The 18,081-nt window shown below is 44.4% G+C and overlaps 1 protein-coding gene across 1 annotated transcript in view; it reads right to left on the bottom strand.

Moving 5' to 3' along the window:
* LOC134453278 (uncharacterized) overlaps nt 1-16,793 on the bottom strand; it is a 42,767-nt gene extending 25,974 nt beyond the window's left edge. Inside the window, exons 1-6 of the mRNA XM_063204152.1 lie at nt 16,452-16,793; nt 15,793-16,003; nt 15,530-15,642; nt 14,924-15,093; nt 14,527-14,659; nt 13,967-14,408 (exon numbers count right to left, since the gene is read on the bottom strand). Coding sequence (XP_063060222.1) covers nt 13,967-14,408; nt 14,527-14,659; nt 14,924-15,093; nt 15,530-15,642; nt 15,793-16,003; nt 16,452-16,640 — 1,258 coding nt within the window. The 5' untranslated portion in view covers nt 16,641-16,793. The remainder of the gene's footprint in view (nt 1-13,966; nt 14,409-14,526; nt 14,660-14,923; nt 15,094-15,529; nt 15,643-15,792; nt 16,004-16,451) is intronic.
* Between the last annotated feature and the right edge of the window lie 1,288 nt (nt 16,794-18,081).

The following is an 18,081-nucleotide window of genomic DNA, read 5'->3' as shown; positions in this document are numbered from 1 at the left end:
GAGAACGATATTGAGGACCACAGATAAAGAACACTGTACATGGCACGCTATTGAGGCTTAAGAATATCTCAATCTTTTATGCTTTGCTGTCTGTGGATATGTTGTCCTTTGTGATTTGTTTGTTACCTTCGCCAGAAGGTTATGTTTTGCCCGCTGTGTATTTATTTATTTATTTATTTATTTGTGAATATGTTTGTTTGTTTGTACTTCGTATAACTCAGACAGAACTGAGCCGATTTTTATGAAATTTAGTGGGATGATTGGTCATGACCCAAGGAACAATCGATTACTTTTTGGGAGTGATTGGGTCAAAGGTCAAGGTCAAGGTCACGAAAAGGTCAAAAACGTAAATTGAGCCGATTTTTATGAAATTTAGTGGGATGATTGGTCATGACCCAAGGAACAATCGATTACTTTTTGGGAGTGATTGGGTCAAAGGTCAAGGTCAAGGTCACGAAAAGGTCAAAAACGTTTTTCTTTGCCAAGCACTATATGCCAGAACAACGTGTGCATGCTGAATTGAATAAGAGGTCAAGAATGGGCCAAAAATGTAATATTATGATATTCCGGTCCGGTTTCAATGAAACTAACACCAAAATTTGGAGAATGTTATGCCCCACACTCTGAAGATGGCCAGAAAAAAATAAGTGGCGTAGGCGAAGGTTTGCGCTCTACCGAGTGCCCATTCTAGTTTCTGTCTGTACTATGAGTCCTATGGAGTGTGTTTTGTGTTTTTTTTGCTGTTGAAAAAGAGGCAACTCTGTTCAATGTGTTTTACCCTAATGAAATGAAGGACAAATAAATAACCCTATAAAGGACATGCTACTGAGGTGTAGAACTCTATACGGAACATGCTATTGAGGTCTAGAACCCTATACTGGACAAGCTATTGAGGGGTAGAACTCTATACGGAACATGCTATTGAGGTGTAGAACCCTATACGGAACATGCTATTGAGGTGTAGAACTCTATACGGAACATGCTATTGAGGTCTAGAACCCTATACTGGACAAGCTATTGAGGGGTAGAACTCTATACGGAACGGGGTCCGCTCATTTTTCCGACGCACCATTGGTCCTATGCGTCAATGTTCCGAACATTTCCCATTGATCCTACAGCACTTGGCCTCAGATAACTTTTTACCAATTAAATGAAACCCTTTGTCCCGACAGTCCAATGTTCCGACCAGAAGCTGCTTTAGATCACCGTCATCTCTGAAGCCTACGCAGTGGTCATGCTGCCGTCTGTGACAGGTTAGGTTTAGGGAAAGTTTTGGTCAAGGCACAAATTTAAAACTCAGAAACATTGCAATAGCCTACTGACAGGTTAGGGTTAGGAATGGTTTTGGGTAGGGCACAATTGTAAAACTTGGCAACATTGCATTAATGACAGGTTATGTTTAGGGGTGGTTTTGGTAAGAGCACAGCAAGACCAACTCAGACGGCATCTAGTGCTCGTCGCAGCGCATGCAGCTGAAGTCTACTTGGCACCGGGAAAAGCAGGACATACGACCTGGGATGATGACCAACCCCAAACAGCCATTGGTCGGAACATTGAGCTGTCGGAGCAAAGGGTTTCATTTAATTATTTCGAGTTAGTGGGCAGTAGGATTAATGGGAAATTTTCGGAATATTGACGAATCGGACCAAAGGGGTGTCGGAAAAATGACATGCTACCATACGGGACATGCTATTGAGGTGTAGAACCCTATGCGGGACATGCTATTGAGGTGTAGAACCCTATGCGGAACATGCTATTGAGGTGTTGTTCTATCATCAAAGAGACCACAGGTACAGAACGCTACAAATAACATTCTGTGAGGAGCAGAACACTATAGGCTACATGAGGAGCAGAACACTATAGGCTACATGACATGAGGAGCAGAACACTATAGGCTACATGAGGAGCAGAACACTATAGGCTACATGACATGAGGAGCAGAACACTATAGGCTACATGACATGAGGAGCAGAACACTATAGGCTACATGAGGAGCAGAACACTATAGGCTACATGAGGAGCAGAACACTATAGGCTACATGACATGAGGAGCAGAACACTATAGGCTACATGAGGAGCAGAACACTATAGGCTACATGACATGAGGAGCAGAACACTATAGGCTACATGACATGAGGAGCAGAACACTATAGGCTACATGACATGAGGAGCAGAACACTATAGGCTACATGACATGAGGAGCAGAACACTATAGGCTACATGAGGAGCAGAACACTATAGGCTACATGAGGAGCAGAACACTATAGGCTACATGACATGAGGAGCAGAACACTATAGGCTACATGACATGAGGAGCAGAACACTATAGGCTACATGAGGAGCAGAACACTATAGGCTACATGAGGAGCAGAACACTATAGCCTACATGACATGAGGAGCAGAACACTATAGGCTACATGAGGAGCAGAACACTATAGGCTACATGAGGAGCAGAACACTATAGGCTACATGACATGAGGAGCAGAACACTATAGGCTACATGACATGAGGAGCAGAACACTATAGGCTACATGACATGAGGAGCAGAACACTATAGGCTACATGACATGAGGAGCAGAACACTATAGGCTACATGAGGAGCAGAACACTATAGGCTACATGACATGAGGAGCAGAACACTATAGGCTACATGACATGAGGAGCAGAACACTATAGGCTACATGACATGAGGAGCAGAACACTATAGGCTACATGAGGAGCAGAACACTATAGGCTACATGACATGAGGAGCAGAACACTATAGGCTACATGACATGAGGAGCAGAACACTATAGGCTACATGAGGAGCAGAACACTATAGGCTACATGACATGAGGAGCAGAACACTATAGGCTACATGACATGAGGAGCAGAACACTATAGGCTACATGAGGAGCAGAACACTATAGGCTACATGACATGAGGAGCAGAACACTATAGGCTACATGACATGAGGAGCAGAACACTATAGGCTACATGACATGAGGAGCAGAACACTATAGGCTACATGACATGAGGAGCAGAACACTATAGGCTACATGAGGAGCAGAACACTATAGGCTACATGACATGAGGAGCAGAACACTATAGGCTACATGAGGAGCAGAACACTATAGGCTACATGAGGAGCAGAACACTATAGGCTACATGACATGAGGAGCAGAACACTATAGGCTACATGAGGAGCAGAACACTATAGGCTACATGACATGAGGAGCAGAACACTATAGGCTACATGACATGAGGAGCAGAACACTATAGGCTACATGAGGAGCAGAACACTATAGGCTACATGACATGAGGAGCAGAACACTATAGGCTACATGAGGAGCAGAACACTATAGGCTACATGACATGAGGAGCAGAACACTATAGGCTACATGACATGAGGAGCAGAACACTATAGGCTACATGAGGAGCAGAACACTATAGGCTACATGAGGAGCAGAACACTATAGGCTACATGAGGAGCAGAACACTATAGGCTACATGACATGAGGAGCAGAACACTATAGGCTACATGACATGAGGAGCAGAACACTATAGGCTACATGAGGAGCAGAACACTATAGGCTACATGAGGAGCAGAACACTATAGGCTACATGACATGAGGAGCAGAACACTATAGGCTACATGAGGAGCAGAACACTATAGGCTACATGACATGAGGAGCAGAACACTATAGGCTACATGAGGAGCAGAACACTATAGGCTACATGAGGAGCAGAACACTATAGGCTACATGACATGAGGAGCAGAACACTATAGGCTACATGACATGAGGAGCAGAACACTATAGGCTACATGACATGAGGAGCAGAACACTATAGGCTACATGACATGAGGAGCAGAACACTATAGGCTACATGAGGAGCAGAACACTATAGGCTACATGACATGAGGAGCAGAACACTATAGGCTACATGAGGAGCAGAACACTATAGGCTACATGAGGAGCAGAACACTATAGGCTACATGACATGAGGAGCAGAACACTATAGGCTACATGAGGAGCAGAACACTATAGGCTACATGACATGAGGAGCAGAACACTATAGGCTACATGAGGAGCAGAACACTATAGGCTACATGAGGAGCAGAACACTATAGGCTACATGAGGAGCAGAACACTATAGGCTACATGAGGAGCAGAACACTATAGGCTACATGAGGAGCAGAACACTATAGGCTACATGACATGAGGAGCAGAACACTATAGGCTACATGACATGAGGAGCAGAACACTATAGGCTACATGAGGAGCAGAACACTATAGGCTACATGACATGAGGAGCAGAACACTATAGGCTACATGACATGAGGAGCAGAACACTATAGGCTACATGAGGAGCAGAACACTATAGGCTACATGACATGAGGAGCAGAACACTATAGGCTACATGAGGAGCAGAACACTATAGGCTACATGACATGAGGAGCAGAACACTATAGGCTACATGAGGAGCAGAACACTATAGGCTACATGACATGAGGAGCAGAACACTATAGGCTACATGAGGAGCAGAACACTATAGGCTACATGACATGAGGAGCAGAACACTATAGGCTACATGAGGAGCAGAACACTATAGGCTACATGACATGAGGAGCAGAACACTATAGGCTACATGACATGAGGAGCAGAACACTATAGGCTACATGACATGAGGAGCAGAACACTATAGGCTACATGACATGAGGAGCAGAACACTATAGGCTACATGACATGAGGAGCAGAACACTATAGGCTACATGACATGAGGAGCAGAACACTATAGGCTACATGAGGAGCAGAACACTATAGGCTACATGAGGAGCAGAACACTATAGGCTACATGAGGAGCAGAACACTATAGGCTACATGACATGAGGAGCAGAACACTATAGGCTACATGAGGAGCAGAACACTATAGGCTACATGACATGAGGAGCAGAACACTATAGGCTACATGACATGAGGAGCAGAACACTATAGGCTACATGAGGAGCAGAACACTATAGGCTACATGACATGAGGAGCAGAACACTATAGGCTACATGAGGAGCAGAACACTATAGGCTACATGAGGAGCAGAACACTATAGGCTACATGACATGAGGAGCAGAACACTATAGGCTACATGAGGAGCAGAACACTATAGGCTACATGAGGAGCAGAACACTATAGGCTACATGACATGAGGAGCAGAACACTATAGGCTACATGAGGAGCAGAACACTATAGGCTACATGAGGAGCAGAACACTATAGGCTACATGAGGAGCAGAACACTATAGGCTACATGAGGAGCAGAACACTATAGGCTACATGACATGAGGAGCAGAACACTATAGGCTACATGACATGAGGAGCAGAACACTATAGGCTACATGACATGAGGAGCAGAACACTATAGGCTACATGACATGAGGAGCAGAACACTATAGGCTACATGACATGAGGAGCAGAACACTATAGGCTACATGACATGAGGAGCAGAACACTATAGGCTACATGACATGAGGAGCAGAACACTATAGGCTACATGACATGAGGAGCAGAACACTATAGGCTACATGACATGAGGAGCAGAACACTATAGGCTACATGACATGAGGAGCAGAACACTATAGGCTACATGACATGAGGAGCAGAACACTATAGGCTACATGACATGAGGAGCAGAACACTATAGGCTACATGACATGAGGAGCAGAACACTATAGGCTACATGACATGAGGAGCAGAACACTATAGGCTACATGAGGAGCAGAACACTATAGGCTACATGAGGAGCAGAACACTATAGGCTACATGACATGAGGAGCAGAACACTATAGGCTACATGAGGAGCAGAACACTATAGGCTACATGAGGAGCAGAACACTATAGGCTACATGACATGAGGAGCAGAACACTATAGGCTACATGAGGAGCAGAACACTATAGGCTACATGAGGAGCAGAACACTATAGGCTACATGACATGAGGAGCAGAACACTATAGGCTACATGACATGAGGAGCAGAACACTATAGGCTACATGAGGAGCAGAACACTATAGGCTACATGAGGAGCAGAACACTATAGGCTACATGAGGAGCAGAACACTATAGGCTACATGAGGAGCAGAACACTATAGGCTACATGACATGAGGAGCAGAACACTATAGGCTACATGACATGAGGAGCAGAACACTATAGGCTACATGACATGAGGAGCAGAACACTATAGGCTACATGACATGAGGAGCAGAACACTATAGGCTACATGACATGAGGAGCAGAACACTATAGGCTACATGACATGAGGAGCAGAACACTATAGGCTACATGAGGAGCAGAACACTATAGGCTACATGACATGAGGAGCAGAACACTATAGGCTACATGAGGAGCAGAACACTATAGGCTACATGAGGAGCAGAACACTATAGGCTACATGACATGAGGAGCAGAACACTATAGGCTACATGAGGAGCAGAACACTATAGGCTACATGAGGAGCAGAACACTATAGGCTACATGACATGAGGAGCAGAACACTATAGGCTACATGACATGAGGAGCAGAACACTATAGGCTACATGACATGAGGAGCAGAACACTATAGGCTACATGAGGAGCAGAACACTATAGGCTACATGACATGAGGAGCAGAACACTATAGGCTACATGACATGAGGAGCAGAACACTATAGGCTACATGAGGAGCAGAACACTATAGGCTACATGACATGAGGAGCAGAACACTATAGGCTACATGAGGAGCAGAACACTATAGGCTACATGACATGAGGAGCAGAACACTATAGGCTACATGAGGAGCAGAACACTATAGGCTACATGACATGAGGAGCAGAACACTATAGGCTACATGAGGAGCAGAACACTATAGGCTACATGAGGAGCAGAACACTATAGGCTACATGAGGAGCAGAACACTATAGGCTACATGAGGAGCAGAACACTATAGGCTACATGACATGAGGAGCAGAACACTATAGGCTACATGACATGAGGAGCAGAACACTATAGGCTACATGAGGAGCAGAACACTATAGGCTACATGACATGAGGAGCAGAACACTATAGGCTACATGACATGAGGAGCAGAACACTATAGGCTACATGAGGAGCAGAACACTATAGGCTACATGACATGAGGAGCAGAACACTATAGGCTACATGACATGAGGAGCAGAACACTATAGGCTACATGACATGAGGAGCAGAACACTATAGGCTACATGAGGAGCAGAACACTATAGGCTACATGAGGAGCAGAACACTATAGGCTACATGAGGAGCAGAACACTATAGGCTACATGACATGAGGAGCAGAACACTATAGGCTACATGACATGAGGAGCAGAACACTATAGGCTACATGACATGAGGAGCAGAACACTATAGGCTACATGAGGAGCAGAACACTATAGGCTACATGACATGAGGAGCAGAACACTATAGGCTACATGAGGAGCAGAACACTATAGGCTACATGAGGAGCAGAACACTATAGGCTACATGACATGAGGAGCAGAACACTATAGGCTACATGAGGAGCAGAACACTATAGGCTACATGAGGAGCAGAACACTATAGGCTACATGAGGAGCAGAACACTATAGGCTACATGACATGAGGAGCAGAACACTATAGGCTACATGAGGAGCAGAACACTATAGGCTACATGAGGAGCAGAACACTATAGGCTACATGAGGAGCAGAACACTATAGGCTACATGACATGAGGAGCAGAACACTATAGGCTACATGAGGAGCAGAACACTATAGGCTACATGACATGAGGAGCAGAACACTATAGGCTACATGAGGAGCAGAACACTATAGGCTACATGAGGAGCAGAACACTATAGGCTACATGAGGAGCAGAACACTATAGGCTACATGACATGAGGAGCAGAACACTATAGGCTACATGACATGAGGAGCAGAACACTATAGGCTACATGAGGAGCAGAACACTATAGGCTACATGAGGAGCAGAACACTATAGGCTACATGACATGAGGAGCAGAACACTATAGGCTACATGAGGAGCAGAACACTATAGGCTACATGACATGAGGAGCAGAACACTATAGGCTACATGACATGAGGAGCAGAACACTATAGGCTACATGACATGAGGAGCAGAACACTATAGGCTACATGAGGAGCAGAACACTATAGGCTACATGAGGAGCAGAACACTATAGGCTACATGACATGAGGAGCAGAACACTATAGGCTACATGACATGAGGAGCAGAACACTATAGGCTACATGAGGAGCAGAACACTATAGGCTACATGAGGAGCAGAACACTATAGGCTACATGAGGAGCAGAACACTATAGGCTACATGACATGAGGAGCAGAACACTATAGGCTACATGAGGAGCAGAACACTATAGGCTACATGAGGAGCAGAACACTATAGGCTACATGACATGAGGAGCAGAACACTATAGGCTACATGACATGAGGAGCAGAACACTATAGGCTACATGACATGAGGAGCAGAACACTATAGGCTACATGAGGAGCAGAACACTATAGGCTACATGAGGAGCAGAACACTATAGGCTACATGACATGAGGAGCAGAACACTATAGGCTACATGACATGAGGAGCAGAACACTATAGGCTACATGACATGAGGAGCAGAACACTATAGGCTACATGAGGAGCAGAACACTATAGGCTACATGAGGAGCAGAACACTATAGGCTACATGAGGAGCAGAACACTATAGGCTACATGACATGAGGAGCAGAACACTATAGGCTACATGACATGAGGAGCAGAACACTATAGGCTACATGACATGAGGAGCAGAACACTATAGGCTACATGAGGAGCAGAACACTATAGGCTACATGAGGAGCAGAACACTATAGGCTACATGACATGAGGAGCAGAACACTATAGGCTACATGACATGAGGAGCAGAACACTATAGGCTACATGAGGAGCAGAACACTATAGGCTACATGAGGAGCAGAACACTATAGGCTACATGAGGAGCAGAACACTATAGGCTACATGACATGAGGAGCAGAACACTATAGGCTACATGACATGAGGAGCAGAACACTATAGGCTACATGAGGAGCAGAACACTATAGGCTACATGAGGAGCAGAACACTATAGGCTACATGACATGAGGAGCAGAACACTATAGGCTACATGAGGAGCAGAACACTATAGGCTACATGACATGAGGAGCAGAACACTATAGGCTACATGACATGAGGAGCAGAACACTATAGGCTACATGAGGAGCAGAACACTATAGGCTACATGAGGAGCAGAACACTATAGGCTACATGACATGAGGAGCAGAACACTATAGGCTACATGACATGAGGAGCAGAACACTATAGGCTACATGACATGAGGAGCAGAACACTATAGGCTACATGAGGAGCAGAACACTATAGGCTACATGACATGAGGAGCAGAACACTATAGGCTACATGACATGAGGAGCAGAACACTATAGGCTACATGACATGAGGAGCAGAACACTATAGGCTACATGACATGAGGAGCAGAACACTATAGGCTACATGACATGAGGAGCAGAACACTATAGGCTACATGAGGAGCAGAACACTATAGGCTACATGAGGAGCAGAACACTATAGGCTACATGACATGAGGAGCAGAACACTATAGGCTACATGAGGAGCAGAACACTATAGGCTACATGACATGAGGAGCAGAACACTATAGGCTACATGACATGAGGAGCAGAACACTATAGGCTACATGAGGAGCAGAACACTATAGGCTACATGAGGAGCAGAACACTATAGGCTACATGAGGAGCAGAACACTATAGGCTACATGAGGAGCAGAACACTATAGGCTACATGAGGAGCAGAACACTATAGGCTACATGAGGAGCAGAACACTATAGGCTACATGACATGAGGAGCAGAACACTATAGGCTACATGAGGAGCAGAACACTATAGGCTACATGACATGAGGAGCAGAACACTATAGGCTACATGACATGAGGAGCAGAACACTATAGGCTACATGACATGAGGAGCAGAACACTATAGGCTACATGACATGAGGAGCAGAACACTATAGGCTACATGAGGAGCAGAACACTATAGGCTACATGACATGAGGAGCAGAACACTATAGGCTACATGAGGAGCAGAACACTATAGGCTACATGACATGAGGAGCAGAACACTATAGGCTACATGAGGAGCAGAACACTATAGGCTACATGACATGAGGAGCAGAACACTATAGGCTACATGAGGAGCAGAACACTATAGGCTACATGACATGAGGAGCAGAACACTATAGGCTACATGACATGAGGAGCAGAACACTATAGGCTACATGAGGAGCAGAACACTATAGGCTACATGACATGAGGAGCAGAACACTATAGGCTACATGACATGAGGAGCAGAACACTATAGGCTACATGAGGAGCAGAACACTATAGGCTACATGACATGAGGAGCAGAACACTATAGGCTACATGACATGAGGAGCAGAACACTATAGGCTACATGACATGAGGAGCAGAACACTATAGGCTACATGAGGAGCAGAACACTATAGGCTACATGACATGAGGAGCAGAACACTATAGGCTACATGAGGAGCAGAACACTATAGGCTACATGACATGAGGAGCAGAACACTATAGGCTACATGAGGAGCAGAACACTATAGGCTACATGAGGAGCAGAACACTATAGGCTACATGACATGAGGAGCAGAACACTATAGGCTACATGAGGAGCAGAACACTATAGGCTACATGAGGAGCAGAACACTATAGGCTACATGACATGAGGAGCAGAACACTATAGGCTACATGACATGAGGAGCAGAACACTATAGGCTACATGACATGAGGAGCAGAACACTATAGGCTACATGAGGAGCAGAACACTATAGGCTACATGACATGAGGAGCAGAACACTATAGGCTACATGAGGAGCAGAACACTATAGGCTACATGAGGAGCAGAACACTATAGGCTACATGAGGAGCAGAACACTATAGGCTACATGACATGAGGAGCAGAACACTATAGGCTACATGAGGAGCAGAACACTATAGGCTACATGACATGAGGAGCAGGACACTATAGGCTACATGACATGAGGAGCAGAACACTATAGGCTACATGAGGAGCAGAACACTATAGGCTACATGAGGAGCAGAACACTATAGGCTACATGACATGAGGAGCAGAACACTATAGGCTACATGACATGAGGAGCAGAACACTATAGGCTACATGAGGAGCAGAACACTATAGGCTACATGAGGAGCAGAACACTATAGGCTACATGAGGAGCAGAACACTATAGGCTACATGAGGAGCAGAACACTATAGGCTACATGAGGAGCAGAACACTATAGGCTACATGACATGAGGAGCAGAACACTATAGGCTACATGAGGAGCAGAACACTATAGGCTACATGAGGAGCAGAACACTATAGGCTACATGAGGAGCAGAACACTATAGGCTACATGACATGAGGAGCAGAACACTATAGGCTACATGACATGAGGAGCAGAACACTATAGGCTACATGACATGAGGAGCAGAACACTATGGGGTTGGCAAGTCGATCCGTCACCAGGGCCGAAAACGTCACTTCCGGATCCATTCCGGATCCATTCGTTATCAACTACCATGTAAACACAATGTAATAAAACTCGACAAGAAGCGGATGAAAAATGGTACAGTGCTGTGTCCCGTTGTGTAAGAACAGAAACGACTTACGTGTTGTTAGTTGTGGGAAAGCGGTCAGCTCGGACACTTAATTGAGCAAAACCGATGTATATATTGTTTTAACAGACTAATATTTTATGGTAACGTGGTACAGGCCATGAAAAATGAGAAAGTATCACACTAGTACCGATGTAACAGAGATTCCCTGATTGTCGCTCCCAACGCAGGACGCTCCCCGGTCGGCTCGCTCCCACTAGCCAGACTATCGATCCCACCGCCATATAACGGAGCTAGTTATCTTTTTGATGTTAGTTTTTTGTTTCTAACCCTAACCCTAAATTGTATGTGACAGTGTATGATAATACGTGAAATATAATCGGGCGGGACTACACGTCCGGGAGTGATAGAAACACCTGGGACTACACGTCCGGGAGCGATCTCAGTTGGGAGTGTCCATCTACCTCCCTGTAAGAGACTATCTGGGCCCCCCTCAACTGGCGATTCCAGTTTAAAAGTGACATTTACTTACGACCAATTACCATTGCTTCTAACATCTGCAGTCGCCAGTTGTTACGGCCCAAGATAGTATTTTACACCGGTCAAAGTTGACTAGAGATGATGGGGGAGTCTGTGATGCAATATACTAATGACAGTTTCTATGTGCGTGTGTCTTTTTCCCCCCAGACGTGACAATTTCACTCCAACTCCTAATACCAGGATCTGCGGGTGGCATTTCCCGAATGGAAAGGCAGCCGGACCCACAAGATTTGCCTGGAACGAGGGAAAGGCTTTTCAGTCCATTGAACAGCCATCCAAACGACTGAAGACACTCCCTGTCACTGAGGAAGAGGAAGACGAGGCAGAGGCAGGTCCATGCCACCTTGAAGTTCAACGATCAACCGAATTGTTGCAAATGGAGAATGCCCAACTGAAAGAAGAAAATTTAAGATTGCATACACAACTACAGAATCATAAGCAAACATTTTCATTCGACCAAATATCCTCTGTGCCCCGCAAAGTCATTTATTACACAGGCATGCCTGATGCTGCCACAGTTTTCTTTCTATATGCCCTTCTTTCCAAATTTCCCCTCAAGTATCACTATGATTGGACTGTCCAAAGTATGCCACTAATTGATCAATTGCTGTTAACTCTGATGAAGCTCCGGCTGAATTGTGGGATCGAAGACCTCTCCACCAGATTTAACTGCAGTCGAACCACAGTCACCAATATTTTTATGACCATCTCCAGTGCCCTTTATGACATCTTGTACGTTGGAATGATGGAAAACAACATCCCTTCCCGTTTCAAAAACCAAACCTCCCTGCCAGAGTGCTTCCTCCCATTCCCCAACTGCCGTAGGTGTTTCCCTCAACATCCCCACATTCCTTGTCGATGGACAGTTCACATTGCAGGAAGTTCAGTATAATAGACTGATTGCCAGTGCCAGAGTCCATGTGGAACGTTCTATTCAGCGCCTGAAAACATTTCGGATTTTGAAAGAGATCCCACATCAGTATAAGAAGCATGGCAACAAGATCTGGAAAGTGTGTGTGTGCTTGATGAACTTACAGACACCCATCCTGAGGGAAGTAGACGTCTGATCTTACCAGTCATCATAAATAATCAGTTATCATAATATTGTATATAAATAAATGTTATAGTATGTCTTCATTTGTGTTTGTCTTTTGCATTATATTCACACAGTAATATTGTTTAATGTAGAATGAATATCTAAGATAAGTACTTGGGCATTCCAGCGGCGCAGGTGTTGGACAAAACAAGATAACTTTAAGGAAATAATTCAGTTAATGTACCATGAAGTATTTTGGAGCATAGAACAGTGTTAAGTACTTGGGCATTCAAGTCCAATCTCACACACATCCAAATTCTTTTTTGTTGGTTGGGTGCAGGTTCAAAATGTGAAGTACTTGTAAGGTAATGAAAGAACTGCACACTGATAAGCTCCCATTTACACCATTTTTATTCCGAAACATCACTGGAATAAAAAATGGAGTAAATGGGAGCTCACCGGTGTGCGGTTCTTTCATTACCTTGCAAGTACTTGGACATTCCCTTTGTAAGGCTAGATGCAAGATGAGACAACTTCCTAAAGACACATGCTGTGTCCAGTGTAAATTCAATGCTGACTTTCATAACCCCTGATTTCAGAATGTGTAAAAAAATATGACACATCAGTAAATAAGTTCAATAAGTTAACATTTATTTGTTATTGAAGAGAGCACGGGGCAGAAAATGGTCCTTGTAAAATTTTTCCAGGACCTTAAGATTGCTGACCCAGGCTGGGTCTTTTTTAATCTCTACAATGGCCATGTCCTGAGTTGTCCATACAACTAGATGACAGGTGGTAGCCTCTGTCAGGTGCAGGTTGCCCTGAATCTGATGCCAGTAGTTGTGGGTGTTCTTCAACCTAAATAGCCCGGTGACTTGGTCCACGTACAGGTAAAAGTCCTTTGCCTCTGCTGCCTGAGCGATTGTTTTCTCTCTGGCAGAATATGGGCATTTCACCTCCACAAGGTAATTGCTGGACAGTAGAAGTCCATCTGGGGAGGCCCCAAGCAGCCCACTGTCAGACAGGAACAGTCCCTTCTCCAGGATGGTCTCCCCACTTTGTTCCATGAACTTCTTTTTGGCCTCTTTCTCGTGCACGATTCCCCAATCACATGCCTGGGGACAGAGAATGAAACACAAGTGTAAGAATCAAAAGCAAATAAATAGCAAAGTAGCCTAGTAAATGGTAGCCTAGTAAATGGCTAAAAAATTACACGGTGTGTTCGCTACTCACACGAGCTCCTTGTTTGGGGTTGTATTCTCCCAGCAGTGTCTTGAACAATGAAGGTGGGAAAGACTGTCTTCTGACTGCAGACAAAACCAAACCAAAGTTGCTCGCTGTGATCCTCTTCTTGCGATATGCTGCCCTGTTACAGAGAAAGCCATTTTAGTTGACACATAGATGATTAAGGAAATACGACACAAAACTCATGTCAATCCAAATGGCAACTTTCTGACCCAAGCAGAATAATTGTACAAGTGTCGATTACATTTACATTATTTGTTTGTGTCAAAAAGTTACCATTTCAAAATGAATTGAGTCTCATGTCTGTGAGCAGCTTTTTCTACAATATCAAATAACTGAATAAACATCCTCCAACATTGGCGCTGTATTGCCCATGTGTACTTACCATAATGCATTGCTCGTCTGCCCAACTGTGGCCCTCTCGATGGCTTCTTTTTGTTGCTGGCTGACAGCAAGAGACGTCATGATGAAGTCCTCTTTGTCTTGAGCATCGCTGTACTCCTGACTGGCCAGTATCCCATCAAATAGTTTCTCTGGTAGGGATGGGTCAAATTCCTGCCCCAACAATTATCAAGGGAAAAAACAGACTTATGCATAGAACAATATGGCACACAAATATATGTTGGTTACACAGCACAGGCAAAAAGTATATCTAAAATAAATGCAAGGAGTGTGTGTGCCCTCTGGTTTGGCCGTCATTCTGAAGTGATGAGGAAATAGTCAGTGTGGATTTGTCATTGTAGAAATGAATTTGTTCAGCTATTCACTACGATTGCAGCTTTGACATGAGAAGTTGTAAATGCTAACTGTGTACAGTAGGCCTCAGTAATCTGGTAGCCTATCGTACAGTATTATTTTGGATTTCCAAGTGTTAGATTATTATTGTCATTGTCAGGTATTTTGGTTATCACGACACTCCTAGTCGAGAGAATGTATAGACCTTGGGATGATTATAACAATACATCAAAAATATAAAAAACAGAAAGCATACCTGATGTATTTCTGGGGCTAAAATAAAGCCCAGACCTGTGAAACGCCCAAATTGCGCCAAAGACTGCCTTGTCCAGCCTTTGTCTTCTTCGGTCACTGGGCGCTTAATTCCAGCTGAAATAAATGCATAAAATATAATTCAATTTAATATGTAAAGAAAATGTAGGTCCATGTAGGTTCAACAACAAAGCAGAAAGCATGGATAACTGGTGATAAATATTTTGTGGTTGTGAGTCATTACTCCAAGTAGGCTGGGCTACTAACCTTTTGATGTCGAAGGTGCCATCACAGACAGCCTCTTGGCCACAACGTCCTCTGTTTTGGGTGCTGTAGGCCTTCTCCACACACACTCCACATCCGTCCGGGTCATGTTCTTCTCCGCCCAAATGAGGAGGGCTGCAATGTGGTGGCACTTGGCTAGACCAACAGCACATGTACACCTGCTGTCCGTCACCTCCTGATCCTCTACATGCACCTAGATGAACACAACTTTTCTTAGTCCAAAGCCAGGCTCTAAATTAACACCAGCCAAATGCTGGTGAAAAGTCACTTTGGCTGGAAAAACGTACCAGCCATTTTTACCCATCAGTGAGTGTGTGTAGGCTATGGCAAGAATAACATACTTTCAACATTTTGGCAGGTGATAAAAAGAAAATAGAGCCATGGTCGTAGGCATACAAGAACATAACATAACATACATCGCCGCTGAGGGAACAGCTTGAGCACTTTGATATTTAAGTTTAGACGACCACTAGATAGCGCCACTGTACCAACTACACTCTGTGGATAGACAACCATTTCTCACCGATAACAAACCATGTTGCTTAACTGACATAGATTGAACATATTTAACATAGTAAACGTCAACAGTTATATCGGTTTTCAAGTCGACACCCACATATTTAGCTAATGTTTCGCCTCACCTCCACCTCATATTCTTTTTTCTTCATAGACGCCTGCACTTTTCCTTTCAAGCTGCCACCTGACATAACATTGACACTAATCACTCTATTTGAGTTGTAGGAGTTCAGTCCCTTTTTAACTGACTTCGGATGGCTGGCGAAATACGAAGTCACGGTGAAAAATGTGACTGGCTCCTTAGCAGTAGACATTTTCGTATAGCAATCACTAGATATTACCTGTCATTAACGTTCACTGTGTTTAGAATTTCTGTTTATGTTCCCGCCGGCGGCTAACGTTAGCACAAACAGCACTGGGTCCTTTTTGCTGGTCGCACTTTCATGGAGTTTATTGAATGAGATATACAGGTCTGATCGACTTACTTTAAAATGTAGATGAATCCGCGTGGTTTCGTCTTTTCAACGATGTGTTCCGTGTCTTCGTAACCTTAGCAGGCGTTTTACAATCCAACCGTGAACATTGGCTGTTAACATTACAGTATACATTGGGAGCTGGGGATTTGGATCCGTGACGTCACACTTGCCAACCCTATAGGCTACATGACATGAGGAGCAGAACACTATAGGCTACATGAGGAGCAGAACACTATAGGCTACATGACATGAGGAGCAGAACACTATAGGCTACATGACATGAGGAGCAGAACACTATAGGCTACATGACATGAGGAGCAGAACACTATAGGCTACATGACATGAGGAGCAGAACACTATAGGCTACATGACATGAGGAGCAGAACACTATAGGCTACATGAGGAGCAGAACACTATAGGCTACATGACATGAGGAGCAGAACACTATAGGCTACATGAGGAGCAGAACACTATAGGCTACATGAGGAGCAGAACACTATAGGCTACATGACATGAGGAGCAGAACACTATAGGCTACATGAGGAGCAGAACACTATAGGCTACATGAGGAGCAGAACACTATAGGCTACATGAGGAGCAGAACACTATAGGCTACATGACATGAGGAGCAGAACACTATAGGCTACATGAGGAGCAGAACACTATAGGCTACATGAGGAGCAGAACACTATAGGCTACATGAGGAGCAGAACACTATAGGCTACATGACATGAGGAGCAGAACACTATAGGCTACATGACATGAGGAGCAGAACACTATAGGCTACATGACATGAGGAGCAGAACACTATAGGCTACATGAGGAGCAGAACACTATAGGCTACATGAGGAGCAGAACACTATAGGCTACATGACATGAGGAGCAGAACACTATAGGCTACATGAGGAGCAGAACACTATAGGCTACATGACATGAGGAGCAGAACACTATAGGCTACATGACATGAGGAGCAGAACACTATAGGCTACATGACATGAGGAGCAGAACACTATAGGCTACATGAGGAGCAGAACACTATAGGCTACATGACATGAGGAGCAGAACACTATAGGCTACATGACATGAGGAGCAGAACACTATAGGCTACATGAGGAGCAGAACACTATAGGCTACATGACATGAGGAGCAGAACACTATAGGCTACATGACATGAGGAGCAGAACACTATAGGCTACATGACATGAGGAGCAGAACACTATAGGCTACATGACATGAGGAGCAGAACACTATAGGCTACATGACATGAGGAGCAGAACAC

This window comes from Engraulis encrasicolus, chromosome 7 (assembly GCF_034702125.1).
Source record: "Engraulis encrasicolus isolate BLACKSEA-1 chromosome 7, IST_EnEncr_1.0, whole genome shotgun sequence".
NCBI classification, from domain to species: Eukaryota; Metazoa; Chordata; class Actinopteri; order Clupeiformes; family Engraulidae; genus Engraulis; species Engraulis encrasicolus.
The sequence above is the reverse complement of the archived record's forward strand: the minus strand, read 5'-3'. Positions and strand labels throughout refer to the sequence as shown.